The 20065-nt window shown below is 41.7% G+C and overlaps 2 protein-coding genes across 3 annotated transcripts; one reads left to right on the top strand and one right to left on the bottom strand.

Moving 5' to 3' along the window:
- Positions 1 to 185: 185 nt before the first annotated feature.
- Positions 186 to 6043, bottom strand: LOC124111387. The gene is made up of 6 exons (XM_048382650.1): positions 5828 to 6043; positions 4267 to 4303; positions 3420 to 3557; positions 1467 to 1597; positions 992 to 1118; positions 186 to 376 (listed from the first exon to the last, which is right to left on the bottom strand). The coding sequence occupies exons 1-6, from the start codon at positions 5957 to 5959 to the stop codon at positions 369 to 371; spliced, it is 573 nt and encodes a 190-aa protein (XP_048238607.1). The 5' UTR covers positions 5960 to 6043; the 3' UTR covers positions 186 to 368.
- Positions 6044 to 10895: 4852 nt separating this feature from the next.
- LOC124111361 lies at positions 10896 to 19228 on the top strand. Of its 2 annotated transcripts, none has more exons than XM_046471027.2 (3): positions 10896 to 11106; positions 12268 to 12425; positions 17860 to 19228. In XM_046471027.2, the coding sequence occupies exons 1-3, from the start codon at positions 10929 to 10931 to the stop codon at positions 19012 to 19014; spliced, it is 1491 nt and encodes a 496-aa protein (XP_046326983.1). In that variant the 5' UTR covers positions 10896 to 10928; the 3' UTR covers positions 19015 to 19228. The 2 variants fall into 2 exon arrangements, with proteins under 2 accessions (XP_046326983.1, XP_046326982.1); XM_046471026.2 differs by lacking the exon at positions 17860 to 19228 and adding an exon at positions 14896 to 16122 and having other exon boundaries at positions 10915 to 11106.
- The last annotated feature ends 837 nt before the right edge of the window (positions 19229 to 20065 follow it).

Consider the following 20065-nt stretch of genomic DNA (forward strand, 5'->3'; position numbering starts at 1 on the left):
GATTGGATAAAAGGTAAACATGCATCATCAGTATTACAGACACATTAAGATAACGCAACAAGCATTCTCAATGTGTTTACATGCATTAAGAGGGGCAAAAAAAAAGGTGATAAAATATTTTAAATCTAAAAAAAGCAAATGTAATACATTGTATTCATCAAACCATACACTGAATATCACGTCTTGCAACCATACATGCAGAAATTACAGAAAAGAGGTCCAAAATAGCACAGTAACTCGACAGTAATGCTCAAAATCGGATTTGAGTCATAATGTTTTAACATGATCGTTCGCATGCCAAAGCCAATAAAATAGTGCAAGGTATGCAGTACAAGGACGGGTTTACCATCTCCGCTTTGTCATCATTCTCACCTTTCTGAAACAAAGTGAAACAGGAACGTCAACTGTTAATGCAAAGAGACTTGTACCGCCGCCATCAAATACCATGCAGCCACAATAGACATGACTATGATACAATTCACACACTCCATGGTAAACTGATGCATATGCAATGTTAATTTTCACAAAGAATCGTTCTTAAACCTGTGGCATTCACTGATCTCCTGTTCATTCAACGTCGGATCAGCAATATTTCAAGACTCACGTACACAGTGTCCCCTCATTCCAGGAGTTAAATTCCAAGACAGTCAGTTTTCATCAATCTTTTTTTTAACAAGAAGGTTAAATGTTTACTAATTCCTAAACAGGGTTTAGCTATTTTCTCTCTCCAATACGGAATTATCGATATACATTTTTGCTGAAGTATCGCGATCGTTCCGCGGCATTTCCGCGATTCTACAGCGATAGTACCGCGGAATCAGCTACATATCCTGCGACACATTACCTAACCTGTGAAGATACGGGTTAGAATTGGTCTTAACACATGCATGTCGTAAGAGGACGACTCACGGGATCGGGTTGTCAAACTCGCTGACTTGGTTGATGCATGTCATCGTATCCCAATTGCGGGGTTTAACAACGAACACATTACCTTGCACTTCCGGTAGGGCGAAATGGAGGCTCTGACAATGGGCCTCACGGGGCAGCGAACATATCGTTGCCTGATACTGAATGTCTGGCCCTGCCCCCAATCTGGGAAATGTTTCAGAGAATTCCAGCTGAAACAAAATGGTATCTTCTTTAAAGTAATGCTCAATCAATGATAGTCGTTGCTGTACATTTAGTTTCGATTGATACGTGCATATTTCTCTCTCTCTCTCTCTCTCTCTCTCTCTCTCTCTCTCTCTCTCTCTCTCTCTCTCTCTCTTAAAATGTGTGACCTGGTTCATTGTGTGGCGATGGCGACTATCCACGATTACATGCAATTTGTTATGTACACACCTGTCAAAGACTCGATAATTTACAAGACGTCGTGATATAGCCGGGGTACTATTACCTGCGGTGTAAAACAACAATCACTTCATTAGTTTAATCATTCGTTTACAAATAGTTCACCTTGAACTTACATTGTTATCATTACCCTGAAATTTTGTTCTTGAGAGATCAAATATCCGGCACATAGTCTCTGAATATTCAGCTGATCCAAGTATTTTCCTTATCTTCAGTTGGAACCCTTTCAGATGCACTGCGTCTACTCCTGCAATGATCATCATCAGTATCATTGATGTTAACATTATCACAATACTTACCGTTACTATTACTATCAATGTGATATTATTTTGCAATTAATAGTAGCTTTGGGCGGTCGGGTGGCCTATTGGTTAAAGCGTTCGCTCGTCACGCCGAAGACCCTGGTTCGATTCCCGACATGGGTACAATGTGTGAAGCCCATTTCTGGTGTCTCCCGCCGTGATATTGCTGGAATATTGCTAAAAGCGGCGTAAAACCAAACTCATTCACTAATAGTAGGTTTAATCTTCGACTTGGTGCACAAGGGCACTCGACTGAAGACATTCTACGTGGGGTTCCAGTGCAGAATAGTTCCAGTCATATGATCAAAAGCTTTATGTACACTATTCGCAAAATACATTTGGTAATTAGAAAAGGATATTTAAAAAAAGGGGCAAGCTATCTGATTTACAACTCGATATTATCGATAGCTCAAAGGGAAATGACATGTACCGAATTCGAAGATGGACCAAAAGAATTGTTCTGGTTGCGTCAGATACACAGGGCACACCCCGACATATTTATGAGCTATTCCCCAGGGGAGTATTACAGAGTAATACTGAGGGGCAAAAGAAAGTATACCGAGTTTATATGAAAGTGAAAATTGAAAGAACGGTGGTTAAATTATATTATATCTATTTAATCATCTCTCATTCCATCAACCCATCAGTAGTGTGTGTCATGCGAATAAAGGCTATGTTTTATTTCTAACAGTTTACATCAAATTATATTAAAACAATGAAACCATGTAGAGTATTCATTGAGTACTTACTGAGCGCCTTTACAATTCATGTTTGTATATATTATCACTAACACCAATATATTTAATTGAAATTCAAATAACATCAACTGAAGGGTATAGCTTCTTTTGCCCCTCAGTTTATATCTAGTGAATGAGTGAGTTGGTTTTAACGCCGCTTTTAACAGTATTCCAGTTATATCACGGCGTGTCAGCTTAATGTGGGAGGAAAGCCGGAAGTGATGCAGGTCTCAGACGTTTACCACTTCGGTGAAACCCACGGGCACGGGTATGGTGCTGACAAACCTAGAAACATAATTGGGGCGAACCGGGATTCGAACCCACAATCATAGGTTTCTGGTGTGCCCAAGGGACGCAACTCTGCACAGCGAATCGCGGCGCCTTAGACGACTGGGCCACCCGTGCCCCCAGTTTATATCTAGTCATAGTGTAGTACATGGGTGCTGGGAAGTGATGCAACCACACTCCTATCCAGACCGCCTCCGTGGTCTAATGGTAGAGCGTCCGCCCGGAGAGCGGAAGGTCCGGGGTTCGATCCATAGTCGCGTCATACCAAAAGACGTTAAAAGATGGTACTTGTTGTTACCCTGTCTGGCGCTCGGCATTAAGGGGCTAAAACAAGGACTTGTCGGCTCGGAGTCAGTATACTGTGTCTGAGTGGGGTATCCGTGTTAAACTGCGGCATGGTATCTCAGTGTGCTAGCACTATAAATCGGCATCAGTCCGGACTAGTACAAGCAGCCACACACACACACGTGCATGCACGTCGCTATATAAGGGCAATAATCTTCGACGCGACGTTAAACCCCATTTCACCTCACCTCATACTCCTATCCACTGACATTCGATGTATAAATAATAAAAAAGTTTCATTAACCAGTTGTTGAAGCTTGCAACATCTTTAATATATTTTATTCGTTATATCTAAACAGTTTACAACCATATGAAAACGTCAGACAGTGTATTTATTCAAGAGATAGTTCTGGCAATGTATATCTGAAATCACTCTTAGAACGGATACATTTCCTACCTGAAGAAGATGGTTTCCATTTGAAAACTGCCACTGGAACATATCCTTCAGTTTTGTTCACCGCTATGGGCTCGACACGGAAGTCCCTTGGCCTCCCTATCGAATTCCCACCAAACACACCAGGAAGTGGTCCGCAGTCTATAACAAGTGTGTAATATACTTTAAGAACAAACCTTATTGCTATGCAGGTACGAGGATCAACACTTTTACATTAACAGAAAAATTGCATCAGTACCAAGAATGGTGTTTACTTTTATTGTAATCAACATACTCAGCTTGACAGTCCCCCCCCCCCCCCCCCCCCCAAGGGGCATATGGTTTGGGGGGGGGGGGGGGGGGGGGGGGGTCCTGTTACGCGACTCACGGGGAATACATTTAAATTCAGAGAGTTGTGTTAAAATGGTGTTTGGAGATTACCTTACAATTAGGTGATATTAATGTTAAAGTTAGTGTTATCGGAATGTTATCCAAGAGTGAGTGAGTGAGTGAGTGAGTGAGTGAGTGAGTGAGACCGTACGTGCGCACGTGTGTTCGTGAGTGAATGAGTTTGGTTTAAGGCCGCTTTTAGCAATATTCCAGTAACATCGCGGCAGCGGGCACCAAAAATGGGATTCACGCATTGTACCCATGTTGGGAATCGAAGTCTGGCGTTAACCACTTGGCTACCCCACAACTCGGATACCCTTTACATCATTTCCCGAACGCTGAACCCGTGTTTCATTCTCAAGGTTGCAAACATGCGTCACATCCAAGAGTTAACCCGTTAGTGATATTCTTGAGCGTTATCCCTAGAACTATCTATGAGTGTTATCCCAAATATATGTGGACAAATTAAGTCGGGACTTACCCTCTGATTTGAGAACGTTACAGGTAATCTTGGTTTTCTGGAAAGAAAAAAAAATCACATTTAATCCTTTACGCAAGAACATTTACGACATGCTCTCATCAGTCTTACTTTAATAATTAATCTAGTGTACATAATCACCGTACTTTCTATTTGTGAGTGCGGTTTTGACTTGCCTTTGCATGTGTTTTTGACGGATGCCACCGGTGGAGCAGGATGCGCTCATCTTTTCGCGAACACCTGGTTAAATCACCATTTAATGGTGATTCATAAACACATGCTTATGATATAGTCGGAATCGTACAATGGAATCTTATACATTGAGACTTCTTTCGAAATTTTTTCATGGAAATGGTTTATATCACTTTTATTTATAAAAAAGACAACTCCTCTGAATGCCACCAGCATCACATTAGGAGTACATAGCTACATACCTAACACAACAATCACAACATGCCTTGTCTCTATGTCACGGAAATGTGTTATCGTTTTCATCGGTTCTAAGGAGAAACATTGTGTTGTTTCCTCTGATAAAGATACGTTTGAGGCGAAACCAGCCTGCACGCCCCTAGCCAGGAATATGACCGACGAAATTAGATCAACACGCCCATAAATATACAGTATACTACGGTTATAACGAACTCAAAAGGGACCACTAATTTTAGTTCGTTATAACCGTAGTTCGTTATAAGCATATATACAGCATAACTACAGCAAATAGTCGGGACCAAAAAGTAAGTTCGTTATATCCGTCAGTTCGTTATAAGCGTGTTCGTTATAACCGTAGTTTACTGTAACTCATAACATATATAACACTGTAAGGAAAATGAATGACTTTATTGAATCAATATCCTTTGAGTTACTTTGATAATGCAGTAAAATTTGTTTGGGACATTCGGTCCACAACAATTTTTTTGTCTCTATTTTTCGGTTTGGATCAGCCAGATCATACATCGTGACCATCCAATCCCCAAAGTAGTCTGCTCTTACGACAAGTATTATGTACCGGGGACCACGTCTGACCACATTCGATGGTACTTGTATGCACAGTGAATATATTTTTTCTTTGAATGCATTTTCTTCACTATGCCTTATGAATGCAAATATATGAAACGTGCATTGCATTGATTTTGATCAAACCACCTTATTGTCATGGATTTCATGAAAGTAGAATTATCTTTATGTTGACAGTATATCAATCCCGAGAAGATTCGGTTTAGAATTGGTCTTCAGCAATCCATGCTTGTCGTAAGAAGCAACTGACGGGATCGGGTGGCATGTGATCGTATCCCAATTGCGTAAATCGCTGCTTATGATGCCAATCACTTGATTTTATGCCCGGACTCGATTAATTAAAGACCACCGTCACATATCTGAAATACTGATGACTGCGGCGTTAATCGACAAACAAATAAACACAACAGTCTATGAAGAGACAGATGCAGTTATGTACTGCCCGCTGACAATATAGCCTCATTGTATGGATATAAATAGTTGGTTTAATGTATATGTGATTACATCCCGTAAACTATAAGATGTAAATAAGGATGTTGTAAATGCTCACTGTTATGCCGAAGACTTCCAATCTCTCTCCAGTTGTACTTGCGTCATCAGAACAATTTCCTGTGATTGGTATGTGTTCCAAACACACTGAGACCCGGAGTAATGCCAAAAGTACAAAACACACAGTATCCATTTCAAAGGATGGTCAACTAGAACAGACACTCGGTTCTCGGTAAGCCACGGAGTGGCCTACGTAGAAGGGTGTTTTATCATCGAAAGAAATCCGGTTCAAGTATCCGGGGCTGGCAGGGGTTGATAGGCGACGCTTTTGTAACAATAGTGTGTGAGGATTAAATGACGCAAACAGCTTTGTGTTTGTTTGTTTGTTTGCGATCGATCTTTGTTTCTCAAAACCATCAACGGTAGTTTATACATCATACAATGTACATATGATTTGGATGGTTTTTTATTTAACACCGCACTCAGCAATATTCTAGCTATATGACGGCGGTCTGTAAATAACCGAGTCTGGACCAGACAATTCAGTGATTGATATCATGAGCATCGATCCATGTAAATGGGATATGATGATATGTATCAACCAAGACAGCGAGCCTGACCACCCGATCCCGTTAGTCGCCTCTTACGACAAGCATAGTCGCCTTTTAGGGGAGGCATGGGTTGCTGAAAACCTATTCTACCCCGGATCTTCACGGGATGACGCAAACAGCATTTCAGCTATATCATGGCATGCTAGTTTGATGTAGGACAGCCAAACTCGGTGAGGTGCCATAAACGTTTAACACTTTGATGAAACCCGGCGGTGACCAAGGAACATAATCAGTTGAAATCTTGATTAGCGGATCCTGGTCGCCATCTGTGCTCAGACTTTTTCAATATTAGTGTTATCATATTTTTGGTGGAAAGCATATTATTTGAAAAAAAACATTCCGATTTAGACCTTAAATTAGAATATGCATGGTTCGTTGGACATGGCCTGAGAAAGTGACAAAAACATTCTGTACGCAACAGTCAAAACAAGACTCATGAATGGTCGACAGACAATGTCTGACCTATGGTGTAGTAACACTGAACTGGGAGATTCTGACGACAAATCAACACATTGAGAACGCCAAGTGTTCGGGTCTTGATTGGGAAAGCCCTTCAGTCATGTCCTGTTGAACACATGTGAATCCGGAGATACCAGTACGCCACAGGCACACCCGTGCAGTTACTCTGAAGGTACAGACGTTTAATCCTAGGTCCCCACTGCCTTGGTGAAACATATTTAACGTGGGTTTCGTTTGGCTTGAAACTTACAATGAAATGTCATTCATCATAAGGAAATGTACGTTCACGGAACAGGACAACGCTTGATAACAACGCCCAGGGCGGGAACCTCGGAATATGAGATGCACAGAAATTCCATAATGTCTTGAAGACGCAATACATATTTTTCATTGAAATAAGTGTTGACATTGTAACATGTTTGGTACTTTAGTATATTGGCTTTGTATAGAGGAATTTGATATAATGGTGAGTGGGTGAGTGTGGTTTAACGCCGCTTTTAACACTATTCCAGTAAAATCACGGTGTGTCAGCTTAATGTGGGAGCAAGGTCCCAAGTGATGCATGTCACTTTGGTGAAACCAACGAGCACGGGTATGGTGTGGACAAACCTAGAAACACAATCGGGGTGAACCGGGATTCGAACCACAGTCATAGGTTTATGTTGTGCTCAAGAGAAGGAGCCCTGCACGGCGAATTGCGACGCCTGAGACGACGTGGAAACCCGTGCCCCATTTGATGTAATAGCTTTTTGAAATGTAATAGAACTCATACCCTACATTGTACAGGTTACAACCATTGAAAACTCTCCAATTCTGTACATTTATCATGTGATATATAGGTGATCATTCGCAGCAGTGAAAAACGTGAGTCAAACGTCATTCGCAAATGTATCGTGTTTACGTTACGCTGAAAATGTAAGATGAGACGTGTTGTGGTCACCGTAGACAAAAGACACTGTAATGAAAGAGGGATATCTAACCTTCTAACTATCAAAAGGTCAAAAACAATTAGGAGCAGAAAGATATCACCAGTTTGAGTTTCCAAGTGGTGAACCACATTTGAATACTCAGAAACGGGCCAGTACCGTCTTGTCACGATTACAGAGGACCCGTGAAGATCCGGGGTAGAATAGGTCTTCACCAACCCATGCTTGCCGTAACAGGCGCCTAACGGGACCGGGTGGTCAGGCTCGCTGACTTGGTTAATGCATGTCATCGTATCCCAATTGCGTAGATCGATGCTCATTATGTCAATTACTGGATTGTCTGGTCCATACTAGATTATTTACAGACCGACGTCATATAGCTGGAATATTGCTGGGTGAGGCGTAAAACAACAAACAAACAAACAATTGTGCTGCAAATACTAATGTAGGGAGAAATGTGAGGTTATGTGAGGAAATGCAATATTCAGCACTGCAAGTCAGAGACAATCGACATGAATTATCTCCCTTAGCTTGTAAAATGCCGAGAAAGGGGTTACACTATTTGAATATCTGCTTGACCTTCAAAATCATACTTGATAATCTGACATGAAGCTGTTGTTGGACATGAATTCAATTGTGGTGTAAATACTAATGCATATAAAGAATGGCGAGAGAATATGAAATATCCAGCACTGCAGACCCATCAATTATACCGACATGGGTTCAATGGGGCGTGTTGCTCAATTATCTTCCCCATAGGGGGTGCGCGTGCTCCGACGGTCCTACAGTCGGCACTTCCGGTTTATGGTCACTCAGCCGAGTCTGAAGGCGGTGACCCCATTGTTCCAATTAAACATGCCTCAGTATTGTTGTGTACCTGGCTGCAATTCAAGAACTTGAGGACACATTTTCCCCCGAGACCCAGATGACAGGATGAAATGGAGGATCGCGATTAAACGCATCGACGAAGTGTCAAAGAAAGTGTGGGAGCCGGGAAAGTATGACATCGTTTGTCGGAAGCATTTTCGGACGGAGGACTATGTAGAGCACTCAACATTGCTAGGTGTGTATGATTATTCTGTCGTTTCTGTGTAATTTTAAGAAATAGTTTTTGCTGCTTGCCAAGATGATTTTCATAATAGATGTAATAGGTAAAAACGAATGACATTTGCTTTTTTAAAATGGAAAGCCTTAGCCCGTATCCCCCCTCCAAAGTTATAGGGGCCTATATGCAGCTGATATGTATGCGTTTCCGCTCAATCATTTGCAGGGATGTGAAATCTCCGCGGAAAATCCTCGGAAAAATCATCTTCCCCGTAAAAAATATATTCAAAGATTTAAAAACAATACTCCAAAAAATATTATCGTGTTTCCGGACAACCGTCGCGGATTGTCCTGTTTTCGATCAGAGCTTTCAGCATCATATATGCCTTTATTATGCCACGGGGATAGGGCGTATATGTTGTATTAATATTGTATTAATGGCTTGTGTATTTTGTATTGCAACCTTGTTTATTTCTTTTCAACAAAAGGTAAGTACAAGGTAAGTCAATATGCTTCAACATTGGGAAAAGGTCAGACATTGCACGCTTGCGACAGTTGTCCTTGTGTTTGTGGGATGGGGGGTAAAGTTTATGGCAGTTTTGCTCCCAGACCCGGCGGGTAGCCGGGTGCGCGGAAGCTGTACCCTATTTTTTAAAAGTATTGATTTAACTTCAAAATTCTACTGAATCTGCCATCTTTATTTGACATTTCTTGGTGTGAATGTTGTCCAAACTGCACGAAATTGCTTAAAATGTATAAAATACAATAACATGACCCCAGACCTCCCTAGACTTTCCTCTTTTAGGGGGAACACCGACTCACATCCATGCATTTTAATTATATTTTTTTTAAGGGGGCAGGAGTCTTACCCTTTCATTGTTTTGTCATGAAACGATATATCACATGACTAACCATGGGGCTCTACTCAGCACTCACCCGACCCGTGAACCTGAGTTACCTATCCCAGCCCTTGTTTTCTCACAAAATGGCAAAAAGGAAAGAACATGAAGAAAATTATAAAAAATTATATATTAAAAATATTTAATTTTTATTTTGGTTGTTAGGCTAGCTAATCATGTTAGATCTATCAGAAATCCTTTTTTAGATTCTTTAAATTTTAACAAGCATGGCTGTATCATTGATGTATCATTGGAAGCCCCCTTGGTTTTTTGCCCTCTCCCCAGGGCATGCTCTGTCTACCAAAACCTCGTGAGCGTGTTTTCTCCAGTACATAACGAGGGTTGTGGTGTCAACAGACAATGTAAATACTCAGATGATGGCTTGATATTTAGATAAAGCTGTCTTTGATAAGTGAATGAGATGTTTTACGGTTCTTGTGATTAGCGTCCGAAAACTTATAACACGGGGATATATCTATTAACACTCTAAAACCATTACGTTCAACACAGATGTAGGTGGACATTCGACTGAAGCACGAGCAACTTATCAATGACTTATGATCTGGAAAGTAGTCTGTCATAATCTGACCTCAGGTCATCACCATGGCGTAGCCAATCACTGGCCTGGAATTTGATCTAACGCATATGTTTTATACCAGTTATCTCAAATGGGTTTCTCACCCACAGGTGTGTAAGGGAGTTATTTCTGTCCAGCTAACTTTTACCAAACGCTGAACGGACCCGTGAAGATCCGGGTAGAATAGGTCTTCATCAACCCATGCTTGCCGTAAAAGGCGACAATGTTTGTTGTAAGAGGCGACTAACGGGATCGGGTGGTCAGGCTCGCTGAGTTGGTTCATGCACGTCATCGTATCCCAATTGCGTTGATCGATGCTCATGATGTCAATCACTGGATTATCTGTGAAGACTCGATTACTTACAGACCGCCGTCATAAAGCTGGGATATTGCTGAGTGTGGTGTCCAACAACAAATAAACACATTTTTTGTTGGGGTAATCTTCGTAATAAATGACCGAGAGATAGAAGACAAGCATGCGATGATTTCAGTGTATATCTGGGTTACCTGTAGATTTAACCGCGCAAGGCAACAGCTGGAATATTGAGGCGTTAAACAACATGAAACAAACACACAAACGCTGGACGCCCAAAACCTCGCTTTCATGACAAAAGCCGCGTACCTTCCCTTCACCCCTCTCTGTACAATGAACTCTTCCAAATGCATGAACTGCACGTGCACAGGTGTCAGTATTGTGTGGCGCTGTTCACATGCTGGGAGCTTTGTGATTGATCTCAAAATGATCAGTCGGAAAAGACAAGTGTTGTACATTTTGTTCTTCATCTCTGCAGTGTCCATTTTCTATAACAGCAACCACGTCTTCCGTAAGTATAACGCATCTTGTCTTTTGACAATGGAAGCAGATGTGACGTATGTTAAATATCTCGACATGACGTTGTGACGAGAGGAGACTCTCGTGATATCAGAATGTTCAAGTGCATTCGCCTATAACTGGTCTTTTTCTGTGTCTCTTTATATAGACGATTTATCTTTTCATTACACTGGAAAATGGGTGCATAAACATTCCTGGAACAGATCGCTACTCCGATAAAGCTTCGAGTCGTGTCGGTACCATACCCGTCCTCGTGGCTTTTTGTGGTGCATAAAATACTCTTCTTGAAAACCTTGAGAGTCGTGTGCAGGTATTTGTACAGCCGTTGAATCTGTTTTTTTACGCCGCTCTCAACAGTATTCACATCAATGATAGTATATGTAGATATATTTATATCACATGGAAAGTAATTGGATACAAGCTAACGTGTATTCATATTTTCAGAGATCACACCTTCACCTATCCTGTTCTAAACCCTTGAAGATCCGGGGTAAAATCGGTCTTCAGCAACCACCCACGCTTCTCGTAAGAGGCGACTGACTGGATCGGGTGGTCAGGCTCGCTGACTTGATTCATGCATGTCATCACATCCCATTTGCGTGGATTGATGCCCATTATGTCAATCAATGGATTGGCTGGTCCAGACTCGAATATTTACAGACCGCCTTCATGTAACCGGAATATTGCCGTGTGCTGCGTTAAACAGCAAACATCAATATTCTGTACTATGGATCTGAGATATTTGGAACCACTTATTGCAAACAAACCAAAGCATAAATCTCCCCACGAACATGTTAAATGATTAAAACTCTCCATAACGGTAAAAATACATGGTTAACTCATATCAAATTTATTTTATTTGAACCATCTTCAAATATTTTATGACGGCTTCTTTCAATATTGTCATCGTTCCCTCGACGCTTCATCTAAATGCAATAACTATTCTCAGTTTAAAATCTTCCAAAGTATGGAAACATTTTTAAAACTTTTCTTTTAAAACGGAAACTAATAACCATGTTTCGGTGTAATAACTTCAGACTTGCGATTGAATGTGGCCGCGGTACAGAGACAATATAACAAACGTTGCTGTTTATTCTGCCATGCTAGAGACCTTTATTGTGTGGAAGATAAACTATGTCAATGACCTCCTCAGACCATTCCCCGTACAACGTGGCCCCGTACTCTCTAGTGAAGTCCCTCCACCTGACGCTGGAGCTGCCCCGAAACACGACGTCCAGGAGAGTCATCGTTCAGAGCTACATAAAACATCTACAGTCACAACTTGCTCGGAGGGTTCACCAACAGTATCAGGTAGCTTAGTACTGTTTTCTGTTTTGTTTCTCTCTGAAAAATCGGAAAGGGCACCCACAGCGATTCACGAACAGTATCTATATGTCAAGTCATTCGTGATGATCGGAGACCCGTGAGGATTCCGGGGTAGAATAGGTCTTCAGCAACCCATGCTTGCCGTAAAAGGTGACTATGCTTGTCATAAAAGGCGACTATGCTTGTCATAAAAGGCGACTAACGGATCGGGAGGTCAGACTTGCTGACTTGGTTGATGCATGTCATCGATCCCAATTGCGTGTATCGATGGTCATGATGTCAATGAATGGATTGTCTGGTCCAGACTCGATTATTTACAGACCGCCGGAATAGCTGGAATATTGCCGAGTGCGGCGTTAAACAACAAACCAACCACCGTCATGATCGGGTAGGGTTCGTTAGATGAAGTCTCCTCAAATCGCGCTCGCTGAAAGCCTTGCATTGAGTCCTTTAAGGCTCACACGACAAACTAGTGTTTGCCCATTTATGTTTGCAAACATAAGTCCGTGCGTGTGAAAGTTGCGAAAAACAGTTAGCAAACTAGTTTGATCAGCTTGACAAACTGTTTGCGAGAAATAGAATCGGTCTACATTCTCAGCAATATATTGGCCCACATTTTAATTTTTTTCAAACTCGATTTAAAGGTCTCACTTAATCCTGACATGAAGGGACAATGAGTCATCCAAAGGTTGTCATTTGGACTTAGTTTACAGAAATGTTAACTTGGAGTACGTGTCAATCTAATCAATATGTCAACCAGTGAAGCAAAAAAACATTTAAGGGCAATTTGCAGTTTGTATATCCAGCGAGCGAGCAATTAAGTTGGAGCATCGTATTCCTGGGCCAAGTTCCACAAAGTGATCTTAGCGGTCGTAACTCCAGGGCCCACTTGCACAAAACGATCTTAGCGCTAAGACTATTGTAAGCCTATGTTAAAGTATGGGAGTTAAGATCATCTTAGCGCTAAGATCGCTTTGTGCAAGTGGACCCAGTTCTTTAACACTGACTTACGACAGTCGTATGCTAAGATCGCTTTGTGGAACGGGTCGAGGACTATATGCCTTTCTCTTTTACAAATGTTGAGTATATCATTGGAGCATAAGTAATACTGTACAGCATGATAAACCGACCATAAACATCGGAAACAGCGACTGCATAAAGCTAACATGTGAATATCATAATATAGTCGTCTATGTGTGTGTTTGTGTTTAAACGCCGCAAAATCCCTGCTAGTTGACAGTGGTCTGTCAATAATCGAGTCTGAACAAGACAATCTAGTAATTGGTACATCGAACATGCAGACTCCGGTGTGGTGTAATAGGGCTAGCCCATTTACATACCACGTCGCAGTTTTACATGGGAGTCGTGAAGATCCGGGTAGAGAACCGGTCGTCAACAACCCATGCTTGCCGTAAGAGGCGATTATACTTGCCGTAAGAGGCGATTATACTTGCCGTGAGAGGCGATTATACCTGCCGTAAGAGGCGACTAACGCGATCGGGTGGCCAGATGAGCTGACTTGGTTGATTTATGTCATCGTATTCCAATTGTGTAGATCGATGCCACTGATGTAAATTATTGGATGGTCTGGTCCAGACTCGATTATTTACAGACTGCTGGAAGGTGGAGTATTGCTGAGTGCGGCTCTGTTCGATGACATAATGCCACCCTCACTCGTCTCTAGTCGTTAGTTCCTTACAATTGCTCACTCGCTGTGGGTAGAACAGTGGTAAAAACGCTCGGTCTAGACGACGCAAAATCTCACAATTTCACTCACTCGCGCTCATGTGCATCTAACTGTAAACCCTGACTAAGGACAGAGACCCCTGGGCGGATCTGTGTTTATTAACGTGATGAAGTTTGGATTTTACGAAGTCTTCAAAACATTTCCATAATCACATCAAGGGTAGGTATTTGTTGAACATTTCACAATTTGATTATTACATGATAGTCACATGCTGGATATATGGACACTATATGATATTCATACGTACAAATCGGTCTTATCATTCATACGCCATGTATTCATCTAATATCTAATTCAACACACTTTGGTCGATTGTGTGTCATCGGGTCCCAAACGGCTCAGACTGTCAAGAGGGGCGGTCGGGTAGCCTTGTGGTTAAAGCGTTCGCTCGTCACGCTGAAGACATGGGTTCGATTCCCGACATGGGTACAATGTGTAAAGCCTATTTCTGGTGTCCCCCGCCGTGATATTGCGGGAATATTGGTAAAAGCGGCGTAAACCCATACTCACTCATCCATACTATCAAGCAAAGGGTGTTTGGCCCAAAGACATTTGTTAACTTGCGCAGTGACATACCTGAGTGTACATCATTCATTCAATGGCTCATCACGAAAGACCACGCTTTTCATATTTGTCACTGCAACAGTTTTGTTAAAAAAGCCTTCATTCTTGAATGAAAGCTAATAGATCACAATATCATATTTCCAGGCTGGCGACGAGGAGGTCTACCGGAAGAGGCGGAACCACGTGAAAAACGCCTGCAAGAAGCTTAACCGCTCTCGTAACATAACAGCCAAGGAGCTCCGCCTGCAGACCAGCGTTGTTCATTCCCCCAACCTTCTTTACTGTGCAATACCAAAATGCGGGACTACTTTTTGGCGGAGGGTTGTTGTAGCTCTCACCCGGAAGGATCCAACTATAAGAAGCCCGTTCCTGCTTTCCTACTCAGACTTTAATGTTAACAAAGCTGCCTTCAACAGAACCCTTCTTAAGCCAAAGAACTTCCCCGCGCTGCAAAACTTGTTAAATAATTCTTTGAAATTCGTGTTCACGCGGAATCCATATCATAGGTTGTTTTCATCCTATGTGGACAAAATCTACGCTCCAAATAATCAGTTCTGGGAAGTTATTGCGAAAAAAGCTGCGTTGTTAGTTCGGAAGGACAACCGCGATCCTAATGCTACGTGTGGTCAAGACCTATCATTTGGAGAGATGGTTCGGTACTTAAACACATTATCGCCTCGGAAGTATGACGAACATTTCTTGCCGGCTTCTCTTAAATGTGACGTGTGCAGCGTAGAGTATGACGTTATTGGCAAAATGGAGACATTTATCAAGGATATGAGTTACATATTAAATACATCTGATTCTGCGGGTGGTTACTTGAAGTTTCATGACGTGACTACCGAGTATAAGGTAGACTACATTGTCGATGCCGTGACAAGAGCGTTCTTGTTTAAAAAGAATGACAATAAACGTTGGAAAAGCTGGACGAAGTGTATCAGCACCCATGCTGCCAATCAAAGGATATGGCGTCAATTACAAATAGCTGGGCACATAGACAAGACCGACCCTTACCCCTTGACCCCTCAGGAAAGTGACGTCATAGCAATGACGGACTATATCAACATGGCCCTCCAGGCTTTTAAGCGGTCGTCGAAGCAAGCTAAAGCTCAGAAGACCGAGGCATATTTGCAAGCATATAGTGAACTCACACGTGAGGATTTAGAAATCCTGAGAGAGAAATACTTGAACGATTTTTATCTGTATGACTATGATGATCGACCTAAAGATTTATTTGAGCAGGTCGGTAAGGAGAAGATATGGGATTTCAATTACTATGATCTTTTGAAAGTTAAATAGTGGCCAGTTGCTTATTAAGCAGGTTCCATGATCTTGGTTGTAAGGTTTGTAAATAAACTATTTGTTACTTTATTTGCAGTCGTTGTGGCTCTGATTTGTTTGTTTGTTTGTTGTTGTTTAACGCCGCACTCAGCAATATTCCAGCTATATGACGGCGGACTGTAAATAATCAGGCTTGACAGGACAATCCAGTGATTAATATCATGATCCTCGATACACGCAATTGGGATCGATGATATGCATCAACGAAGTCAACGAGCCTGACCACCCGATCCCGTTAGTCGCCTTTTACGACAAGCATAGTCACCTCTTACGGCAAACATGGGTTGCTGAAGACCTATTCTATCCCGGAATCTTCACGGGTAAGGATGTGTGAGGGTAAATCCTGGTTCAGATAGCCGAAACATCAAACTACAAGCCACAAGCTTCTTTGCACAATCATAAGAAAGCTCTGCTTAAGGCAGAATCGATTGTACCATTCCGACAACAGCATAAGAAGGACTGTGGTAATGAATCATGGATAAATTGTGATGACACCAGGTGTTCGTGAAAGAGTCGGCATATCCAGCCCGACCGGTGGCTCCATCACAAACACATACAATAGCAAGTCAAGTAAGTGTTCACCTTAAAAACACAGGAACATGTGGTACAAGTCAAATAGGGAATAGCATTGGACATCATATTTGTCACTGATGCTTGCCTTTGTTGCCGTCGGTTGTCAATTGTCAGATTTGTCCCGATAATGATTCCAGCTCTGAAAGCTTAAAACCCGTGCTTGAAAATTTCCGAAAAGCCTCTGACTTGCATAACATTGAGCACCACTGACACATGCACATTAAGTGGACACTGGTTCAACCGAATCCCCACTTCGTAAAGCTGTCAGCTGCTTTGGTTTCTACCAGTCATCTATGTAGAAAAATCACATTTGCTATATCCTTATGTTTAACAAATACGGAATATTCCTCACCTGGGTTCATATAATTAAAGGAAATTACTAATAGAATAATTATTTTGACAATAATCAGGGTTAACCATTAACTAACAACAAATTTGGTTGTAACAGTATGCGTGAGTGAGTTGGGTTTAACGCCGCTTTTCACAGTATTCCAGTTATATCCAGGTGTCAGCAAAATGTGGGAGGAAAGCCCGAAGTGATGCAGGTATCAGACGTTTACCACTTCGGTGAAACCCACGAGCACGGGTATGGTGCTGACAAACCTAGAAACATGATCGGGGCGATCCGGGATTCGAACCCACAATCATTGGTTTCTTGCGTACCAAAGGGAGGCAACTCTGCACAGCGAATCACGGCGCCTTGGACGGCAGGGCCATCCCTCGCCCCGGTAACAGTATGACTCGATCTAGGACTGCCAAAATCCCGAAAATAGTTCCCCATTAAGTGCATAAAAATGAAACCAAAATATCATTGCCAGAACATAAACAATCTCTATTATCTGTCTTAACATAATCCATTGAGTGTAAAAGGCAAAATGTGATGAACAATTTACGATTGGAACTTAGTGATGACGCCAGGTGTTCGGATATACGTGTTCAGTTGCAGCTATATTTAAGAACAAACGAAACACACGCTAAAAGGGTAGGCATGTCCGTCTCTACCGGAAGCGCCCGCGACTCACAAAATTTGCATAAAAACAAATCCATTGTCACGTAATTAAGCCAATCAAATGATTTTTTATCATCCACATATAGACTTATAATATTTGTTATTATATATAAACCTATTCCTTTATCCTCAGAATTCGTTTAATTTGAATCTGGAATTTTGATTTGTCTTACTTTTCCTTTCAGCCAGTACCGTTTGAACTGTTAGAGAAAATTTACAGATCCAGACGGAGGCGCGCTAGGGATATATGTCGAGTCCGCAGAGCTGGGAAAATGAAGGCAGATAAGCTTCAGCGTCAAATTAGCATCCTCAAAAAGCCCAAATTGTTTTATTGTGCTGTGCCCAAAGCGGGTAGTACTTTTTGGAGGCGTGTGTTCGTGGCAGTCAAAAGAAGGAAGTCTGGAATATCATCCCCGTTCCTGTTTTCCTACTCTGATTTTATAACCAAAAAATACGCTTTAGATATTAAACTGACAAAATCTAACCGAGCGAAAGATTTACAGAAGATTGTCAAATCTTCTTTCAAATTCATCTTTACACGTGACCCGTATCATAGACTGTTTTCTACCTACATTGACAAAATGTACGCCCCCAATAGTGTATTTTGGGAGTACACTGCCAAACGGGCTATTAAGAAGGTGCGGTCTAATGGACGGTATTACACAGGATGTGGAGCGGATATTACATTTGTGGAATTAGTTAAATACTTGAACACGCTTCATCCCAATAACTACAACGAGCACCTTATGCCAGCAACAGGGAATTGTGATGTTTGTGGTGTCGATTATGACGTCATAGGCAAAATGGAAACCTTTTCCAGCGACGCCATGTATATTTTGAATAAAACCGGTTTGCTCGGGAAACAAATTGTTTTCTACGACATGCGAACTGAGCATAAAATTGATTATATCATAGACGCCGTCGTCAGGGGTTTCCGTCTCAAGCATGTAAGAAGGAGTGCTTGGATCAACTGTGTCAGCACCCATGCCGGATACCAACGAATATGGCGACAGATACAAATTGCTGGACTGATAGAAAAGACACGTGACTATCCACTCACTTCCGCCGGAAGTGAAGCAATCACTGTGACGGAATATATAAACATGGCACTTGAAGCCCACAGACATTCCAGTGGCTTATCCATGTTGAACAAGAAGGAAGCGTACCTGCAGGCCTACGCACAGTTATCGCCGAGAGACTTGGAAGCTATCAGGGAGAAGTACCTTGATGATTTCTATACATTCGGGTATCCTGATCGGCCAACGGAACTTTTTGACAGAGCAAATAATTCTCAACAAGATAATGTGTTTGACTACTTTGACTTGTTGACAGAACAATAAAACTGGTATGATTGGACTCATTTACACACCTTATTTGTCAAACGACAAAGTTAACATTAACTTAGGCAGATATTGATCAATTATGTTGATATCATACAAAGCCATATGTGCGTTTGATTATTTCCTGGAATAATTAATTATTATAAGAACCCGCATCAAAGATGTGTGTGATGTAAATATGGTTCTCGGTGTGTCAATAAAAGTATGTACGGGATTCATGCAGATTTCACAAATTGTATTACTAACAAACACCAAATTTAGATGGTCACATACACACTCGTACCAGGCTACGATCACACGTTGTGAACCACTCGATACATATTGATGGACTCGTTCGACACGCGGAGTCACGTGGGGCCCAGTCGTTCAGGGGGCCGGAGCTGTGCTGTACACATGGGGTGGGTTTTGTCTGCAAAGTTCCACAATGATGCTAAAATTGGCTAATGTACAAAATGAAATTTAAATTGTGATTTATTCATTTCCGAGTTCATTCGAAAAATACCAACACGTAAACATGACATAAAATGGACATCAAGGTTGGTTTTCTGTGGTTTAGCTATAACATGTTTACACGTTTTATCTATTTGAGTTTGAAAACAAAATCCATTCTAAACCTAGTAAGCGTGAAAGTTTGCTTTTATTAGTTATTTTGAAGTATTGATGACCTATTTAACAGACCCGTGAATATCCGGGGTAGAATAGGTCTTCAGCAACCCAGGCTTGCCGTAAAAGGCGACTATGCCTGTCGTAAGAGGCGACTAACGGGATCGGGTGGTCAGACTCGCTGACTTGTTTGATGCATGTCATCTATCCCAATTGCGTGGATCGATGCTCATGATATTAATCACTGGATTGTCTGGTCCAGACTCGATTACTTACAGACCGCTGTCATATAGCTGGAATATTGCTGAGTGCGGCGTAAAACAACCAACCAACCATTTAACAAAATCCCGTTTCCAATGTAATCCTACCAAAGACGTTTGACGCTAAAGACGTTAGCTTGATGTGTTCTGGAAGAACTTACGTTTGAAATCGATCATATATTATGAGT

This window comes from Haliotis rufescens, unplaced genomic scaffold (assembly GCF_023055435.1).
Source record: "Haliotis rufescens isolate VD_foot unplaced genomic scaffold, xgHalRufe1.0.p SCAF_4, whole genome shotgun sequence".
Classification (NCBI taxonomy): domain Eukaryota; kingdom Metazoa; phylum Mollusca; class Gastropoda; order Lepetellida; family Haliotidae; genus Haliotis; species Haliotis rufescens.